At 35.8% G+C, this 19,765-nt stretch overlaps 1 protein-coding gene across 1 annotated transcript in view; it reads left to right on the top strand.

Moving 5' to 3' along the window:
- LOC145983874 (dnaJ homolog subfamily C member 21-like) overlaps positions 1 to 19,765 on the top strand; it is a 46,759-nt gene that overhangs the window by 11,382 nt on the left and 15,612 nt on the right. The window contains exons 2-8 of the mRNA XM_083116940.1: positions 75 to 203; positions 2,521 to 2,629; positions 5,396 to 5,498; positions 6,264 to 6,488; positions 9,953 to 10,096; positions 15,223 to 15,359; positions 18,337 to 18,512. Coding sequence (XP_082973066.1) covers positions 75 to 203; positions 2,521 to 2,629; positions 5,396 to 5,498; positions 6,264 to 6,488; positions 9,953 to 10,096; positions 15,223 to 15,359; positions 18,337 to 18,512 — 1,023 coding nt within the window. The remainder of the gene's footprint in view (positions 1 to 74; positions 204 to 2,520; positions 2,630 to 5,395; positions 5,499 to 6,263; positions 6,489 to 9,952; positions 10,097 to 15,222; positions 15,360 to 18,336; positions 18,513 to 19,765) is intronic.

Below are 19,765 nucleotides of genomic sequence, written 5' to 3'. Positions count from 1 at the left end.
CATGGCACGGTGCTATATGCACGGGGAATTTTACTTTACCTTGTCATTGTAATGTTTATTTTTAATTTTTGTAGATAAGAATCCTGATAACTTAGAAGAAGCCAAAGAGAAGTTTCAACTCATCCAGCAGGCATATGAAGTGCTCAGTGATCCACAGGAACGTGCTTGGTATGATAAGAACAGAGATTCTATTTTGAAAGGAGGTAAGGTAGCATTTTTTGCATTAAAATACTGTGTCATTGTTAATTATTTGGAATCCTTTTTTCTGTATAATATCAAGGTCATGTGCCATATTAAAAGATGTTCAGGTTATTCGCACTTACATATTACATCTGGTGAGATATTGAGGAACTACTGTCTGTAGGACACTAAGCTGTGTTGAAATATTTCGAAGCATGGGGAATGTGCAAAACAGTAACATCTCACAACTCACCTGGTCGATAGCCCGAGAGAATCTTTTCATCATTCGTCACCAGGAAAGCTTCAAAACTTACTTCAGTAACATCTACTGTTATGTTTTTAGCTCTAATCGTTTTATGGTTCAGAACAAGTGAAAGTTTTCATGTGTTTTCACCCCGTGGAATCAACAAAATGAAATTTGTAAATAAATCAGAGTAAATAGAATTGATTGACAGAAGACTAGCATGGGGGTTAACACTGAAATGTGGCAAGGAAATTTTGAATAATCCACAAGTCTCTTCACTTTATTTTTCTAGATGATTGTAATTACCATGAATGTAAAGTTTTAAATTGCACCTTATAAATAAAACTTTTTTTTTTCAAAACATCTTAAAGCATCTTGCTTAAAGTGGATTTGCAGAACAAAAGAAGCAAGGACTTACCAAAATAAAAACAATATCAATCAGCCAACATGCAATGAACCACGAACAATGCCACGGAGCACGCAGACACACAATTTTCAACTGCTGCTAAAGAATCGTTTCTGACCTGCCTCAATGTGTGCGACTCACAATGACGCTATTGGGTACGTGGGAGGGGAAGGGGAGGCACACAGAATTTCATCAACAAAGACAGCAGAGCGCCACATTTCCTTTCCAGAATGCTCTTTATTTTGTTGCAGTCAGGTGTGACCGTGCATTTTGGCATCCCTGACGAAAGACAGCTCCGATTACCCACGCTGGGACACTGAAAACAAGCTCGTAAGTCTCATATATTGCGTTGCATTTATTTCCCAGCTGCAAAAACAATGCATGGAAAACGTGACAGGGAAGGAAGGGGGAGGGGGTACTGGGTGGGTGGGTTTTCTTCCGTATGATATTTCAAAGTTTTATCTGAACATCTGTCAGCGTTTACAACCTCACATACAAGTATGAAGGCCCTAAAAGGACATGAATTGTTTAATTAGCACGATGGTCCATGAGTGTGCCATCGGGCGACTCAGGCTATATTGTGGATGGAACACTCATAGACCATTGGGAAAGTAAAGGTTAAGGAGGCAAACACCAAATTTTGTACTTTAACGTGAGAAATGCTACGAAATATGCAATATAAATTGGGGATAACACGTCTGTTCAAAAAGCCTGTAGCGGTATGATGACTGTCATTTCTAGCCTAGCTGGAAATGGCAGAATGCTAGTTTGATTCGAAGGAGATTGTTACACCATTTATTGCAGTTTGGTGGTTTAGTGTTTATTGTATATTTAGTGTCTTATGAAATGAAATTGTTTTCCAAATGGAAGAAATTTAATCACTTCTCACAAAGGTTTATTATTTTGTCACCAAAACTAAATTTTGTTTCAAATTTCCCGAACAAAAGCAATGTATACATTTTAAGCATAGAAGAAGCAGTAAAGACGCATGTAAAAATAACACTGATTTTTAATTAATAAGAGCAAATTAACCCTAAACTGTGAAAGATAATGCCGAATTGCAATAAAAAATAACATTGGAATTTAGAGAAAAATAAAACAAAAACTTCACATCCCTACTTAAAATATTTAATTTATAATATTTAATTTTTATTATAACTTCATGCCATAAATTTTTGAAAAATTTGCCTGGGAAACCTGGAATTATACTTGAATTTTATCTGAGTTTGATAGTAGCCAAGCTATAACACCACTTATATAATTTGTTTATACAGGGTGTCATTTTAATGGCAACCACAGAAACTTATAGAGGACATCAAAACAAACAACTTTTCTCAGTAACATTTTTCTTGTTGGTGCGTCAATTCGATGCTACAGTCATTCACAGAATATGTGTGTTCCTGGCAAGCCTGGAATGCATCGCTTCACAACTGGATATAACGTCACAAATGCAATCAAATGTTGTGTGTGGTTGCCAGCATTCAGGTGGCAAAACTGGCTTTTTTGTTCGACTGTAGCACCGAAAATGATGCATCGAGAAAAATGTTACTGAGAAATGTTATTTGTTTTAATGTCCTCTATACATTTCCATGGTCCATGTGTGCCATCAAAATGACACCCTGTATATTTATTATGTTATTTCATTGCATATAAAGTGCTGAAAATAAAAGTAACATGTAATTCTTTTCAGGGTGTGAAGGAGAGTATGTCGACAAAGAGCTTGATTTGTTCCAGTATTTCAGGAATTCCTGCTATAAAGGATATGAAGATGATCCCAAGGGCTTCTATGCAGTGTACAGGCAAGTTGTTCAAAATTCTCACCATAAATTGAAAATCATTATGAACCCATTTTCCAATATTATAAAGGCCACCTAAGTGACCAAACACACAGAATGCCAAACATTACTCTTATTTAGTTACCATTTAGTCTAATATTTTTAATTATTATATTTTTTATATTTCTAATCATCATAGTAAAGGTAAAAGGTAAAGTTCTCCCCTGTGCTTAGCACTACGCCATGAAGGCGTATAGGGGGTGTGGGGGTAACGCCCCACACTTTCTTGATCCGGTCATGAGTGGGGGTGATGTGATCAGCATCATGCCCCTTACCCCCCAGGTTTCCCCCAGGTACCCATGTGATTCGACGCTGGGTGGGCACTGGGGCCGCTTCCAACGTTAGAAAAAAAGTTCCCGAATTTGAACCAGCCGGGGATCGAACCCGGGACCTTGAACATGGTAGTCAGACGTGTTACCGACTGAGCCACCGCGGCTCATTGCACAATTACTTAGGATTGTATTTAAAATTGTTTAGCACTTGGCTCTTGAAATGAACGAAATCTAATATCAAATCAAGCTTGTCACTCATGCAAACAGTGATAATGTAAATGCTTTCATGTGGCAGCGATTTCACTCTGGGATCTCGCAGCCATGTCTGTCTGCACGGATATTGAACCTAGCATGGCCACTGTCGCTCAGCGAAGATCGCTGTTTCAGCTGGCGCATGCTTCCTATATGCTGAATGCCTTACCAATGAGAAATGCTGATGCTGTTATCTTTCGGATGCGCAGCCTCGTGCAACCTAATCTGGAAACCAGACTGGGACTAATTAAAGCCAAGCCCCCAAAGAAAGAAATTTCTATAAAATCACCCACATCTAAACCCTCACTTCTCACAACCCTATCATCTTTAAACACTCAAAACATTAACTGTTTTGGATTTCAGAATGGTTGGCATACCTATTTATAACATACCCAAAATAACAACAGTTAGATAACTAAAACTAACCACAAACTAACATAGAAAAACATCAACATTAAACTACATTACTAATAGTTTAACTAATTATCAAATAAACTAAAATTCTTAAATAAGTAAAAAAATACTTTGCCAAAGACCTGTTCCAGTCACCAGAATGGGTCAATACAATAATATAAATTTGAAGTTACCAATGTATTTATAGAATACTATACTTTTTCTTATTTTTTATGTTTATGTATTAAATTGAAAATAAAGTTGTAAACACAGAGAATAAAAAGACTGGGAACTGTTAAATTTGGGAAACTGATGTCCTGGTTTATTTATAGGTACCAGGACATCAAGTGCATACCCTCGAATGTATGCAGGTGGAGGTGGGCTTACTTCAGGGGTTCCCCCCCCTTTTTTTATAATTTTATATGTTCAAAATTATCACCGTAAATGGAAATACATTATGAACCCATTTTCCAATATTATAAAGGCCATGTGACTGATCAAACACATAGATTGTCAATCTCAAGATCTTGCCACCAAATCTTACAGGGTTGAGTCTCAGGCTTGTCAGAAGTGTTCCTGTGCGATTGTACTTTCATCTATAATTGTAGACTTGAAGTAAATAAGGACAAAAGTGCCATTTACAAACTTTCGAGATGAACGAGTTTTATTGAATTCCCTTGAAAATATGAAGATTATTGTGCTTCCAATTTTTTCTGAATCACATGGAACACACAAACTTTATTTTTCTTATTGAATTGAGCATAATGTAAAATTTTTTCCCAGTCCTGGCACAGACGTGTTTCTTTGCGAGTGTCCCTCCCTTCATGAGAGGCAGAAATTAGAATTGGGAAAGAACAACTATACAGTAGAGCGTCGATTATCCGAACATCGGTCAACCGAACGACCGCTTAACCGAACTGTGTACTCGCTCGCACCTGTTACTCTCCCACCCTACCGTCCATCATCCCCCTCACTCCCAAACCAAGTTTCCCACAGTAGTCGCGATGGTTTGAAGCCCAAGATGAAAGTGACCACTTTCAGATATCTGTAATGAAGAAAGTACATGACTTAGCTGCTCGTAAGCGTGTAGGCTTGCTTAGACAGACCAAAATAAAGGATTTTTTTAAACGTTAATTTTGTGTACTGTGTGTATTGTTCATGCAAAATGCGTATGTAATATGTACATATTTTTGTTTAATAAACTGTACCACATACTATATATTCCTACTAAAGTTGCCTTTGTACGTTACTTTGTAATACTTAAAGAGATGCCTGTTTTTATGAATAAATTTACTGTACAGTACTTCTTTTTGGCAAATAAACATGTACAGTTCGATTATCCGAACAAACCAGTTTTCCGAACACCCATGTCCCCCAATTACTTCGGATAATTGACGCTCTACTGTACTTGTAAAATTCCTATCCAACTTGCACCTAAATCTCACTCGCACCGTGGCCATGCGGTGTAAGGCATCATGCTTTGGGCTCGGCTATGGGATGTATGCAGGTTCTTGTCTCCTGGGGGAAGCGGAATAACTTTTCTACTGTGATATTGTGCAGTGTGTGGGACCGGTGGCCACCCCCAATCATGTGGGAATTGGGAAGCTGCAAATAATAAGTAGTGTAACCCAGTCACGGAAACCTACAACAACAAATGGGGTTTCGTTGTGCTTACCACATGTTATCCTGTAACTGGTTGGATGACTCATCTCAACAGGTGGGAGTGAGGCTGGCAGTCGGTCAGTAGGCCCTGGTTATATTATTATTGCACCTAAATCTAACAATATATTCACATTCTTTTTTCTTTCCACAGAGGAGTTTTTGATAAGATTGCTGCAGAAGATATGGAGTTTGCATCGCAGGAAAGTGACTTTGAAATTCCAGGCTTTGGCTCAAAGACTAGTTCGTATGAAGAGGTAAGCTATAATTTTCTCAAATTATTAATTGAGCATCGTAAAAATTAGAAATACTGACCAATTCAAAACATGCAGAATTCATTGTATATCCATTTTGCGGTTACGGGGGAAAGAGGTAATTCACTGCAATAAACTTATGGTTCATTTTTCTTCACAGTTTTTGTTGCAACAGATCGATTTCGCCAACTACAATGGGTACAATAGCAAGGAGCTTCTCTGCTTCCTGGATGCAACCAAAACAAAAATCAAACAGCCACGGGACCAAAATGTAAAGAAAAGTGAATTGCCCTTCCCCGGCACTGAGCTAACCAAAAAAGTACAAAAAGTTCTAGCTAGGCACAGTTTCAAGATAGCAGATCAGCCCCCCCTCCCCCTGTACGATGAAATTATACTTACAAATTGCTAATGACATATGTCAAGTCTCATATGACTCTCCAAACATTATTTGATACACAGGGTGATCCCAATGTCGCACAACACTTCTTGGGGCATTCTTTTTATCCTACAGAATAGATAAAAGTTCTACATTATGTGTGTTACATTGCAAGTATGCTCTATCAGTTTTGTTTTAAAATAATATAATATTCATTTTCTCCATACAAATTTGTTGCAAAATTATTGGGCGTTCTGTGTTGTACAGAATTCATAGGATGATGCTATGAACTTCTCTATCTTTAGTGGCATGAATATCATGTTCATTAAACTTTTTTAAATGTTTCATGCTCCATGATATAAAATGAAACAATGAGATGTTTTCTTTTATAGGTAGTACATCCTTTCTATGCATATTGGGAAGCTTTTTGCACAAAGAAGCCATATTCCTGGATATATAAATATGACATCCTGCAGGCAGACAACAAACGTGTTGCTAAGTTTCTGGAGAAGGAAAATAAGAAGATGAGAACAGAAGCCAAAAAGAAAAGGAATGATCAAGTGCGAGCCTTAGTTGCATTCGTTAGAAAACGTGATAGGAGGGTGCAGGCTTACAAGGTAAGAATAATAAAATTGAAGTACAGGTTTTCGAAGTATAAATACAAATTGCATTTTCTGAATTGAGGTCCTTGAGGGAGATGATAAAAAAAATAGGGAATGTCTCGTAACTGTGTGTACCTTGTATATCCTTCCCTATACAAACACTGTATTCACAAAGTCTGTAAAATGTTACAAATGGCTGTATTGTCACAGTGAAATATAAACTGCACTCAAATGTTTACAAAATAAAAGATGCACTCACTGAATTATGATTTCGCATCTTACAAATGTTCAATGTGTCCATCCTCAGCCACATGGCACACATATGTCCTATAGTCCCTTTCACGCCATACCTGATACAGGGGTCATTCTGGCCAATGCAGCTGTGGTGATGCCTGTAGATCCTGTGGTAGGTTGACTACTTCCTTAATGCAGCCCTACATGAAGAAGTCACGTGGGGTCAAATCTGGTGGCCTAGATGGCCAGTATGCAATTGCCTTGTTTTGTGCCGAGACATGGCCAATCCAGCGTTGCAGCAATTCTTTGCTTTTAGGTACTCATTGCAGTAATGTGGCAGGGTGCTTTCTAACTGTAAGATGTCCAAAAATGATATTTCAGTAACTGTTCCCTCACTCAAGGAAGGCAAAAAGGGCAACACACCTTCCTGTGGGACATGGTGCAGAGAACACCTTGATTTTTGGTGAGTCTTGAACATGTTCTGTAGTGTGAATGTTTTCTAATTACTATATGCAGATGTTACTGCATTTTAAGAGTCCTGAAAAGTGAAATGTTGCCTCAGCACAGAATGTTAACTTGCTGTTTTTACTCTCCTCTTTCATGCATTTTTACGTTTCAATGCAGAATGCCAAGCAGACTTCTTATCATCAGGGTTAAGTGCTTGCAGGAACTGCAATTTAAATGGTTTGACTTGTAAACATTTATGAATGATTTTTCATACCATTGTGGGTGGGATGTTGAACTTCCGACTTGACCTTTGCATGGACTTCATGCAGCTTTGCTAGAAAGCTTCCCTCACTTGTTCCACCTCTCTTTTGACATGCGAAGCCACTCTGAACGTTTACCACCGCACAAACAATCCTCTTCTTTGAATTTCTCTACTACTTCATGAAACTGTTGTACAGTCACATACACTTCTGGGTTGTAATAATTCCATTGACTCTCAATAGAATCATTACAACCCACAAGTATCCGTGACTGTACATGGGTGGATCCTTTCAGTACTGGCACTAAAATGCTGTTCCCATTCTCAGACCAAGTGAATTCATGGATGCAAAACACTTTCTCAAGCTGTGTCATTGCCATTTTGGACTTGTGTGAACATGCTGCTGCTGGTGGCCATGAGTGGAACTACAACAGCAGATGGTGTTAATCATAATTTAGTGACTGTCTTTCATTTTGTAAACATTTTAGCCCATCTTTGTCTCGCTGTGAAAATTCAGCCATTTGTAATGTGTCATGAACTTTCTGAACACTGTGTATATTTACAAATAATAATATGCCTTAAAAGTCATTTTAATTCTCTCAGAACTTAGCATTTGGTGCGCTGGTGCACACATTGCATGTAGTATATTATTAATGTTAATAGTTGTATATCTTTCTATTTCAGTAATTTCAGTCTGTAACTTTGTAATGGACTAATAGTTTGTAAATGAATAGTGATGCTTTGTTTGAAAAGTATTTAAATTTGAAGCATATGTCAAAGGTAACATGTTATTAGTATTGACCACCAAATTCAAATATCCTCCATCTTCTCTCACCTGTATTCTAAATAGTAGCTCTCAACTTGCCCTATGCATTTTCATGTTTGTCATTGCTAGTTTTGTTTCATTTATCTTCTAGTTTCAAGGTTACCTTGTACAGAAGATATTAATGAAATAGAAAGATATTTATAAATGTATATTGCATATATAACTGTTAAAAATTATAATATACCCACATGCTATTTGTACACTGAATGCTAATTTCTGGACCTCACATACACACAGTTGCAGAAGCCCTCATCCAAATTGAACATGGCCATCAGAAGTTATCATTATGATGTCTGTGATGATAAGAAAGTAAAGAAGGTCTCTTGATCTCTACCATTTTGAAGGTGACGTGATCAGCACCATGCTCTGGCTTCCGTTTCCCCCAGATACCCATTGATTTGAGGCTGGGTGAGCTTCGGAGCTGCTTTATGTGGGGACAAGGCCTGAAAAATTCCGACCTTAGATCACCCAGTAAAATAAACTAAATCAATCAACGATAATATTGTTGCAAGTTATAACACGATGCGGACAGCAGGTGCGGAGTTCTCAATATTAATAAACTTTTACCAAGAAGTTCTTAAAAATACATTGATATCATTATTTCAATCTTAAACCCTGTGGTGTTTGAATATAGGTGACATACTCATTGTAATGTTTTCTCATAAACTACAGCTTTTATTTCATAAATTTATCTGTTGTAAAAATCCATTTGCTGCTATAGAGAAATTCATCTGCTTCAGCTTTTCATGCCCCGTTTCCTGGTGTAAGTAAGCGAGAGAATGGCTTCACTTTTGCACCGTAAAGCAGTCCTTCCATTTTATATATAGTTCAATGGTCTACTTCTTGTATTTACAATAAATAAGAATTGTTGCTGTGGACCAGGTCAATTTTTCAGAATACGCCACTGAATGTAATATTGTTTGATAAATAAATGTGTATACTAGAGGGAAAATGTATTTTGTTTCTTATAGAAGGATGCATGAATGTTTTCTAATCTGCTATCAATTATGTACATTGTGTTATCAAGTAAGATTGTTTGGCTTCAGGAAGTAGCCAACATCACCAAAAATGTACTATGTTCCCTTTATTCACCTCGTCCCCTGTGGTTTGAAACAGCAAGAAGTTTTTCCTAATGATCCTTGGCACGAATTAAACACTCCTTGAAATATCAACATCAACTCCTTATACCCCTTTCTTCTGAACAGTTTAAATTTCCTACAACATTCAAGTATTGTTATCAGCATGAATATCTATATTGGCATTAATATTGGCTCGAACTGCTATTGCTTTAGATCTAATCATTGCGCAGAATTCATTTGACCTCGCCTGCACAAATGTGGAAAAGCCATGAAACCGATAAATGTTAATATCTCTTCTAATATGCTTGATTGTTATTCTCCATGTTTTCTTTACTGTTTCTAATGTTCTATGTATGTAGTATAGTCTTTATTCTTTAGCAGGGTGTATAGGGTGACTCCCATAAACACTCAAATATCAACCTCTTCCATGTAGTACACCCTGGACTGCAAATGAGGCTCACAGCCTGTGGAATCCTCTCTGTGAGATTTGTGTTGTGTCCTGCTCATGTGTGTTTGTGAGTGTCCTTTCATCAATTTCATCTTTTCACTATTCATCCCCATCTTTGTGATTAGCACAAGTGGTAGAAAAGCGAAGTAAGAAAACAAATCAGTCAATGTATTTATTTTTTTGCAGAAACTCTTGGAAGAGAGAAATGAAGAACGAGCTCGAAAAGCTAAACTAAAAAGAATTGAACAGATTCAACGGCAACAAAAATCAGTAGAAAATTATAAAGAATCAGAATGGTCGAAAATGTCTAATTTCAAGAAAGAACTAGAGGTAAGTGTTTAGTAATACTGTATCTGTTACTTCATGAACGAATAAAAAATGAATGATTAGTAATGAAATTCAATTATTTTTTAAGTTACAAATACATTTAACTGCAGTGCACTTTTTGTTTGTGGCTTCCATCCAACAGTACTTGTATCTAATGGATAGATAGAAATTTTCTACTGTTTTTAGGATAGCAAATGGCTCACATTGGGTTCAGTCGGTTCACTATGGGGCTGTACGTCTCGCACAGTGCCATGTTGCAGTGGGTAATGGTCATGTATTCATAATGTTTTATACATAATGCTTTGAGGCACATATTTTTGGTAAATAAAAAAAGCAAAATTTTGGTACAAAACAAAGCGCATTTTAGGTCCCAAAGCAGTAAATAAAATAAAATTTCGGTGTTATAGCTGTGAAAAATCATATCAAAAGCAGTATATAACATGACATTTTGGTGTTAAAATTGTGATTATAATATTAAATTTGATTTAAAAATTTCACTTATTACACAAAATAAACATACCCCTTCTAATATCACATTTATGTAGTTACCAGAGTATTAACTTTATTCCTATATAAAGGGGTCCATTCTTGCTTCTCAAATATTTACAGCAGAATTCAAAAACACTAAGTTGCTGACCAAGTTAGTTTATTAAGATGTAAAAACACTTAACATGTAACGTTTCAACCCTGTTACATCTTAATAAACTGCCTTGGTCAGCAACTTAGTGTTTTTTAATATGGAAACAAGGCTTAATTATATTGCAAGCAGAATTCATCAATTTTCCGTGAATTGCATAAAACACAGGATAATTTAAACTTCAGAAAGTGTTGTGTCAGTATATTAACTCTAAATTTCGTATTTAAGAGTCTATTTCACATTTTGCAGTTAATTTCACATCATTTTGTGACAAAACAGGGTAGGAAAATTCACCTCCCACCTTTCAGAAACATGAAAAATTAACATTACAATGTGTATCTAAGGATATCTGTTTGGCGGTTATGCGGAGATAGGTAAATTAACTCTGATGAACTTACTTTTCATTTTTCCATGTAAATTTATTAGAGTTAATTACAATGTGTTATTTCACATTTCATGTTTTCATCAAAAACGAAATATGCATGCCTCTAATAATGCTTTTTTAGATGTGTGCTTACAACCTATACCAGATACTCTTAAAAAATACCTCCGTTCCTAAGAATAAAGAATGTGGTGAAACTCGATTTTATATTTTTCAAGGGTCAAGCAACTCAACCTGATGGTGTTATATTACAAAGAAAAACAAAACTCTTTCATGCCATAAAGTCAATTTAATACATGCTGTAAATCTCACAGAATTTTAGGAAAATAACATGAGAGGCAGTAAATCAATTTCAATATTTTTTATTATTTTGTTAAATTTTGTTAGTGGGAGACGAAATGTTTAAATTTGAAGTCCTGTGATTGTGTTTAAAAAAGTCTCTCCATTTTCTTCTGGTGTTGCACCACTCCTCCCTTTCTATGGTGTTCCATTCTTGCCTTCTTCTCCTAACACACTCCACTATCTGCTCTTTCCTCAGACACCTTGGTCTCCCCCTTGGCCTTATTCCCACTCCTTGTGCATTGTAAGCTCTTACTGATAAGTCTTTCTGCATCCATCCTCTTCATGTTTCCGAAACATCTCATCTGTGCCTGATTTATCCTGTCCTGAAGCTTCACCACCCCCCACTGTCTGTCGGATCTCCTTATTCCTTATTTCATCCCTTCTACTCTTCCTCAATATACTCCTTAAAAATTTCATCTCCACTGCCTGCATCTCTCTCTTGTCATTGTCCAAGTCTCTGCTCCATAGATAATTATCGGCACATACTACTGGTTATATATTACCTTCTTGCATTTCATGGGTACATCCCTGTTCAATATTAGTATTCAAACACTTTGATATAGTCCACCATCCATTTGTCCTCCTCATCTAATCTTCCACTTCTCTCAATTATGCTTCCTAGATATTTGATACTCTCCACTACCTTCAGCTCTTCCATGTCCACCATTATTCTTGGTACATTTCTTGTTATTAGCACCTTACTGTTTTCTGTACTGAATTTCATTCCTGCTCTTGTAATTTCCTTATTCCATCTCAAGCTGTCTCGACTACTTCTTCGCTATTTCCCCATATTACTAAGTCATCAGCGAACAACAGGGCCTTCATCTCTTCTTAACCTAACCTAAGACAATTAGTTCTTTTTTTGTGAATTACTTTGTGTACATTTAAAAATCATGCACTTGATACCTTCCTGCCCCAAGAGGCTAGACAGCAGCAGAAGCAGCCATCCCCTGAAGGTTAATGGCATTTTTTGTGCTATACTTTGATGTTGAAAATATTTGTAGATTTTCCCACTTCCAATACCACCTTTGCCATATCTTTTGAAAGTGTCAAGTTTTACTTTTCACTAGGGATGTGACGAAGCTGAAAATTTACCGATGCCGATGTACTCACCGATAATTTTTGGAACCGATACCGATGCCGATATTTAATCGATTCCGATACATAACATTGTTAAACAGAAATGAGATGTTATTTTCTGCATGTGAACACATTAGTACACAAGCAGTTACTGAACACTCAATCACTGAATGCTGATGCAGCAGGTATGCCCAAGTATTTTCTCAGCACATGCTTCAGGTTTGAGTACTCATTTTTTAATTTCCAATACAACAGCTGATCCTGGTTCAGCAATGTACAGTTTTATTTCCGATTTAACAGTTGGGCTGAAAAGTTCGTAGGCTGACTCATAGATGGCGTTAATAGAATTAAATCCATGTGATTTTTACTTAGTACTAACCTTCAAAAGATACGTGTATAAATTTCACAGCTGCCGGATAATTAGTTCGTGAGATATAGCATTGTGAGCGAAGCAGCTTTTGTTATTGTGAAAAAATGGATAAAAAAGAATTTCGTGTGTTAATAAAGCATTGCTTTTTGGCGAAAAAAAATACTGTTGAAGCCAAGGCTTGGCTTGATAAACATTATTCGGACTCTGCACCAGGAAAATCAACCGTTGAGAAGTGGTTTGCTAAATTTAAACGAGGCGAAATGAGCATCGAAGACGATGCATGCAGTGGACACCCGAAAGAGGCTGTTACCGACGAAAACATCAAAAAAGTCCACAAAATAATTTTAAATGATCGTAAAGTGAAGTTGATCGAGATAGCTGAGACTTTAAAAATATCAAAGGAACGTGTTGGACATATTGTGCATGAATATTTGAACATGCGAAAGCTGTGTGCAAAATGGGTGCCGCGCGTGCTCACAATCGATCAAAAGCAACAACGTTTTGATGATTCGGAGCAATGTTTAGCGATATTCAACCGTAATAAACATGAATTTTTCCGTCGATATATTACAATGGAAGAAACATGGCTCCATAACTACACTCCAGAGTCCAATCGACAGTCAGCCGAGTGGACTGCATGTGATGAACCGAATCCAAAGCGTGGAAAGACACAACAGTCGGCTGGCAAGGTTATGGCATCAGTATTCTGGGATGCGCATGGTATTATATTCATCGATTACCTCAAAAAGGGCCAGACCATCAACAGCGATTATTACATAGCGTTGTTGGAGCATTTAAAGGATGAAATCACGAAAAAATGGCCCCATTTGAAGAAGAAAAAAGTGCTGTTTCATCAAGACAATGCACCGTGTCACAAATCAATGAAAACGATGGCAAAATTATATGAATTAGACTACGAATTGCTTCCCCATCCACCATATTCTCCAGATCTGGCCCCCAGTGACTTTTTCCTGTTTGCAGACCTTAAAAGAATTCTCGCTGGAAAGAAATTTAGCACTGATGAAGAGGTAATCGCCGAAACTGAGGCCTATTTTGAGGCTAAAGAGAAATCGTACTATAAAAATGGCATCGAAAAATTGTATGACCGCTATAATCGTTGTATCGCCCTCGAAGGCAACTATATTGAATAATAAAATCGAATTTTGTTAAAAAAATATTTTTTACTATGTTATCCTACGAACTTTTCAGCCCAACTGTTATAGTTAGGTTGATCCTCTGAATGAGAGTTTGCAATAATTTTATTACAAAATCTTTACAATAATGACTAATCATAACCAAATTTTCAATAAATCTTATAAAACTAGAAGGTAAAACTAGTATAATCTGTACCGGTTTAAATATCGGATTTTTGCCGATTCCGATACCGATGCCGATGTGTCAATTTCGGCCGATTTTCATACATCTGTAATCGGCTTCGGCACATCCCTACTTTTCACCTTCCATGTGCTCACAGTTGTTTGTGATGCTTCTGTTTATATACTGTGGTACCTTTATAACACCATTAAGCCTTGTTTCCATTATTATGAAAAAATATAAATATGCTGACCAAGGCAGTAATTTATTTTATTAAAAACATTAACTAAACGTAACGTTTCAACCTTCTAACAAAACTTTTGTACTTGATACAGAGTCTGATGAAGACCTTGTTAGAAGGTTGAAACGTTACGTTTAGTTTATGTTTTTAATAAAATAAATTACTGCCTTGGTCAGCATATTTATATTTTTTCATAATGTGGTACCTTCTTTAACATGATACTCCTTGTGCTATGTTTTGGGATAATAGTATCTGACTTCCTTTCAAGCAAGTATGTTAATAAACACAGCAATATGTATCTTATGATGACCCTAATGTGGGGTTGAAAACTTGAGAGTTTTAAGTTTAAATTTTGTTAGTGCTGTTTTTTTTTTTTTTTTTTTTTTTTTTTTTTTTATGTACAGTACTTGCTTGAAGGTAAGTCAGACATGATACTATCGGTATTTACATGTCATCTGTTATTCCTCTGAAGATGAAACATGTGAAACAAGTTTGTGTGTGTGTGTTTCAGAATTCATTTGTTGTCATTATTTTACATAATACACTGGAACCTTGATTTAACGTATTTCAGGAGATCAAGATAAAAAAAGCTTAAAATGGGGGAAAATTTTATAACATTTTGCTCTGTTGGGACCATCAAGATGGAATGTACAATGAGGAAAATTTAAAATCCAGGAATGTAATATTGAGGTTTTATATCATGCATTGTTTCCACCTTATTTTAATGTATTACAATACATTGTTTCCTCTTATTTTGGTCTAGGAAATCGAGGCACAAGTGGCATCCCAGTTTGGAGAAGCTGAGCCTGAATGCAATGGAAACACACATGACTCTCAAACTGACATTGTTGATGAATTCTATTGTGTAGCATGTTCCAAAACATTCAAATCACCAAAAGCGTAAGTATTGCGTTTGAATGTCATTTTGACAAAGTTGGATTTCAGGGAATAGTTACAATCGCTGATTATGGTAAATTAGAATTTCCACTTGAAATAATTTTCAACTAAATATTGTGTGTGCATTTCTATAAAAACCCTTAAAAGCTATCTACCTTATGAATTATTCATTAATTTATCAGTATTGAGAATAATTATGAGTATTCATTTAGTCATCGGCTATTATTCATTATGGTGTGACGTGAAATGCAACAACTGTGGTGGTTAGCAGCTACAAGTTAGAGGGAAGAACAGAGACCAATGAGAAGATGACTACAGTAGGTCAGGGTACAAAGGGGGTCATTTTACCTAGATTGGTCATCATAGATAGTCATTGTAATTTGTGTGGACTTTTTTTCAGATAATTGTTTTTGGATACAGCATAAGTCACACAGGGCCTCTCACATGGCGCAGTGGTAGCGTCATTGCTTTGTAATCAAGGGGTCCCGGGTTTGATACCCGGTGGAGGCACAAGTGGTTCAGATCCCACTTTAAACTGTAGGTCCAGTCCCGATTAGCCTTACTGTGCATAAAGTGGACTTAAAACACCAACTCAAACCAAACCAAGCATAAGTCACACCACATGACAACATTTTCACATGCTGGAATGTTAGCACATATCTTTTCCTTGTCAAGCTTTCATCATATCATGTGGCTTCTTCAGGTGGTTGGACAAGATTGGGCTTGAAATGTGATTGGGGATAAATTGTTAAAAGTTTGCAATTGGCATATTCCAGCAAGAGATGGAGGGTGCAGATAGTTTTCGTTGATTACCTCCAGTGTTTTGTGAGTTATGCTCTTCCTACTAACCCTTCAATTGTAGTCAAACATTGAAATGATTTTACCAGTCTTCCTTTCATATCTGGCTGGCAACTGATCTTCAACCCATCAATTTTAATTCTCCTCGTTAGCCTAAAGACAGAAAAACAATATGTAAGAAGTTTCCATGTGATGATGAATTGTCTGTTCTAGTTGAAGTCTCGTAAAGTATAATTCTGCCATCATGTGACATGGGACTTTGTATTCTGTCAAGTGAAGCAGTTTTTATAAGAATAACTCCTATAGAAAAGTACTGATTTACAATTGATCCTGTGTAATGTTTTCCGAGTGAATTGTATTCCATGCAATTTGTAACTATTGTGCAAAGAGCAGTGCAACAAACTACTCATATGCAGAATAGAGAAACTGTTTAATTTTTTCATGAGAAATTATCCAAATTATCTTGTCATTGTTCAATAACATTGTGATTGGTTTATATTATCACCTTGCAAGTTACGAGATCAGGAGGCACAGATTATAAATTGGTCTCTGTGCAGTTCCAGTTTTAAATCTGTTCATAAAGTTGAAGCTAGAGGCAGAAATTCATACTGAGTGTGAAATTTATTCTCCAAATACTTTCCTATACCTGTCTTCGTTGTCATCTTCATAGATGCATGAGAAATTGTGTTTTACTCAAGAGTGAACTGGAAATATTCATGTTAGATAAAAGCCTGAGGCTACTTACAACATATTTAGCAAGGAGCCAACAGGGATTTTTAATAGTGATTTGTATAATCAAATTAAAATACAAGGAAAGTTGCATTTGATTTCTTTAATATGTTAATGTGAACTACAGGCTGTCATATTATGACTACTTTTCAGTGTTCAGAGTTATTGTTTAGAGTTTTGAACCTGAAATTTAAGCACATTTGATTTGATGTAAAACTGGCAAAATAGCTCCTGAGAAACTTCCTGGATCTCTGACATGTTTTCCATGTAGTTTTTACCTATTGATGTATTTTTAAAATACATATATCATCAATGCTGGAAATTGTACAGCTACTTATAGAGCTGTTGAGCAAGTAGCTGTTTGTAGGTTTGCAGAACTAGTCTTGTGCATTTGAATAATATTAGCAAATATTACAACCAAATTCTCTTAAAATATAGATCTTATGTAAGAGAGTTAACTTTACTGAATTAGAAAACAATACAGAAAGTTATAATACTTATTGGCTGATAATGAAATTGGTTTTTATTATTATTATTATTTTTCAGTACACAGCATGTGAGATGAGTGGCAGGAAATGATATTAATTAAAATATATGAGCACACTTGGCAATTTTTAATGAAGAGTTTCAAATTTAGGGGCTTCATGAGTTCAACTTAACAGAGAAATAGAGAACGATTTCTGCTTGGACAAATTAATATTGCCTGTAAATACTGTCATTTAGTATCATATTATTTGAAAGTTGACAGTGATAAAAGATTTTTTTGAATTCTTGTTCAACATAAAGAATTTATGATGGATGCGGTAAACGCACTTTAAAATTACTTAACGTGAAATTTAGAAATTTTGCACTTCCGCATTGCACAATTTAATGGTTAAATCCTATTAACTTTGAAGATCCACTGTCTTCATTCACAAAAGGATACGGCATCTGAAGCTGAGATGGTAACGCGTCACTGCATCCATCTCTGCTTCAGACGCTGTACCCTTTTGTGAATGAAGATAGTGGATCTTCAAAGTTAATAGGATTTAACCATTAAATTGTGCAATGCGGAAGTGCAAACTTTCTAAATTTCACGTAAATAATAAAGAATTTACTTGTTAAAATCAACACAAAACACACAAACAGTACAATAAACAACACTTTAAAAGTTCTTCCAATCTTTCGATTCCATCTCGGAATCATCATCAGAGTTGGTCGATTGACGATGATTGGACATATAAAGAATTTAATTGTTATGTTCTGTGAGTGCAACTATTTGAAGTTTTGGAGTTGTGATTAATGTTGCTCTTTATGATTTTTACCTTAAAGTACAAAAAGTTTAAGATTTAGATTTGTTTGGAAAATTTTTCAAGCAACTTAAATATGCATACAGGTTGGATTAGTTCTGTCTTGGTATTTGCATGTCCCTTGCATTATTATTCATGTGTTAATAGTTTCTTATTTGTGACAGGTTTGAAAACCATGCAAGATCAAAGAAGCACAAAGAGAATGCCGCTCTGCTTGCGCTGACGAGAGAGGCAGAGGAAGAGGACAGTTTGACTTATGACACGAGTGACCTTCCTGAGGACGAAACTGTTACTGAGACATCTGATGGTGGAGGTTTTGAAGATGATGGGGATGAAATTGGTAAGAATAGAATTGAAGGAGATTTTCTTTTAATCTGCTTATTTATCAGTAAGTTTCTTCATAGTTATCAGTGTTACCTCATTCATTAAAATGATGATTGAACTTTCGTTCATTGCTGAATATCAATATATTGCTCTTCGTGAGGAGCACATTTAACCCTCTACTGGTATCATACATCTGAGAGATGTCTCGTTTTTTTCTCGCACCCAACCCTCTCTCCCCTGACGTGGCATTTCTCTCTCTCTCTCTCTACCTGTACCTTTGAGTTGGATTGTTGTCTATGCAGTGAAAATCTCCTGCCTGTATTGCTTTCTGACCTTGAGATGTATCGTGGCAAAGTTGTTGGTCTGTCTTGGAGACGTATGATACCAGTTATGGTTTTCTAGTAAACCTTGCATTCACATTTTTGTATTTGCTGTGACTACTATGGGTAAATATGCTACATTATGTTCCTGAATTCTTTGATATTTGCAAAAAAATGCACTTTTTTTTGTGATCCAAAAGGAGAACAAAATTCCCTTGCCAGAAGCGTAGCAGGCCAACCTGCCTAACATGCACCAGAAAAATCTGTCAAGATTGCTTTGTGAAAATAAGTGATTAATATTGTATCAGCATTTGTTAAAAACAGTTTTCTGATCTTTGCAGATTCTTGTCATATAAGTATATATTCTATGTTAATACAAACGATAATTTTCACTACCAGTTTTCATGAAAATAAAATGGTTATTAATATTACTTCCTAATAGGAAAAACTGTGCGCTCCAAAAAACAAAAACATTTGATCTCTGAAATGTTTGTTTATAAATTTATATTCTTTCCTAACTTTCATTTTTATTTTAAATTATGCATGTTATGAAAAGTAATAATAAAATTAAAACTTAAAAAAATATATAATGAACAGGATTATATCCATTTTTTTAAAAATGCTGCATTTTATATGAGTTGTCTTTGAATTTGCATTATATATCTCTTGTCCTCATTTCTTTTGAATTGTTTTTTCTCTTGGGTACTTCAAAATATACGTAAGAAGCACATGTAACAAATAAATTACTTAAAATCATCGAAAATAAAGTTTTACATAATGTAATATATTATGTGTCTGTCAGACACCATGATACCAGTTAAGTTACATTATGAGATGATACTAGTTAAGGGTTAAACTGAAGTTTTCGTATAATCCTATAATTGTGAAAAGATAGGAAAAAAGGTTAGGTTATTAGTCAGATGCTTTACATCTCAAGCTGGAAGTCTAG

This window comes from Lepisma saccharinum, chromosome 2 (assembly GCF_977018435.1).
Source record: "Lepisma saccharinum chromosome 2, izLepSacc3.1, whole genome shotgun sequence".
NCBI lineage: Eukaryota > Metazoa > Arthropoda > Insecta > Zygentoma > Lepismatidae > Lepisma > Lepisma saccharinum.
Note: the sequence above shows the minus strand (reverse complement) of the source record. Positions and strands in the feature narration are given on the sequence as shown.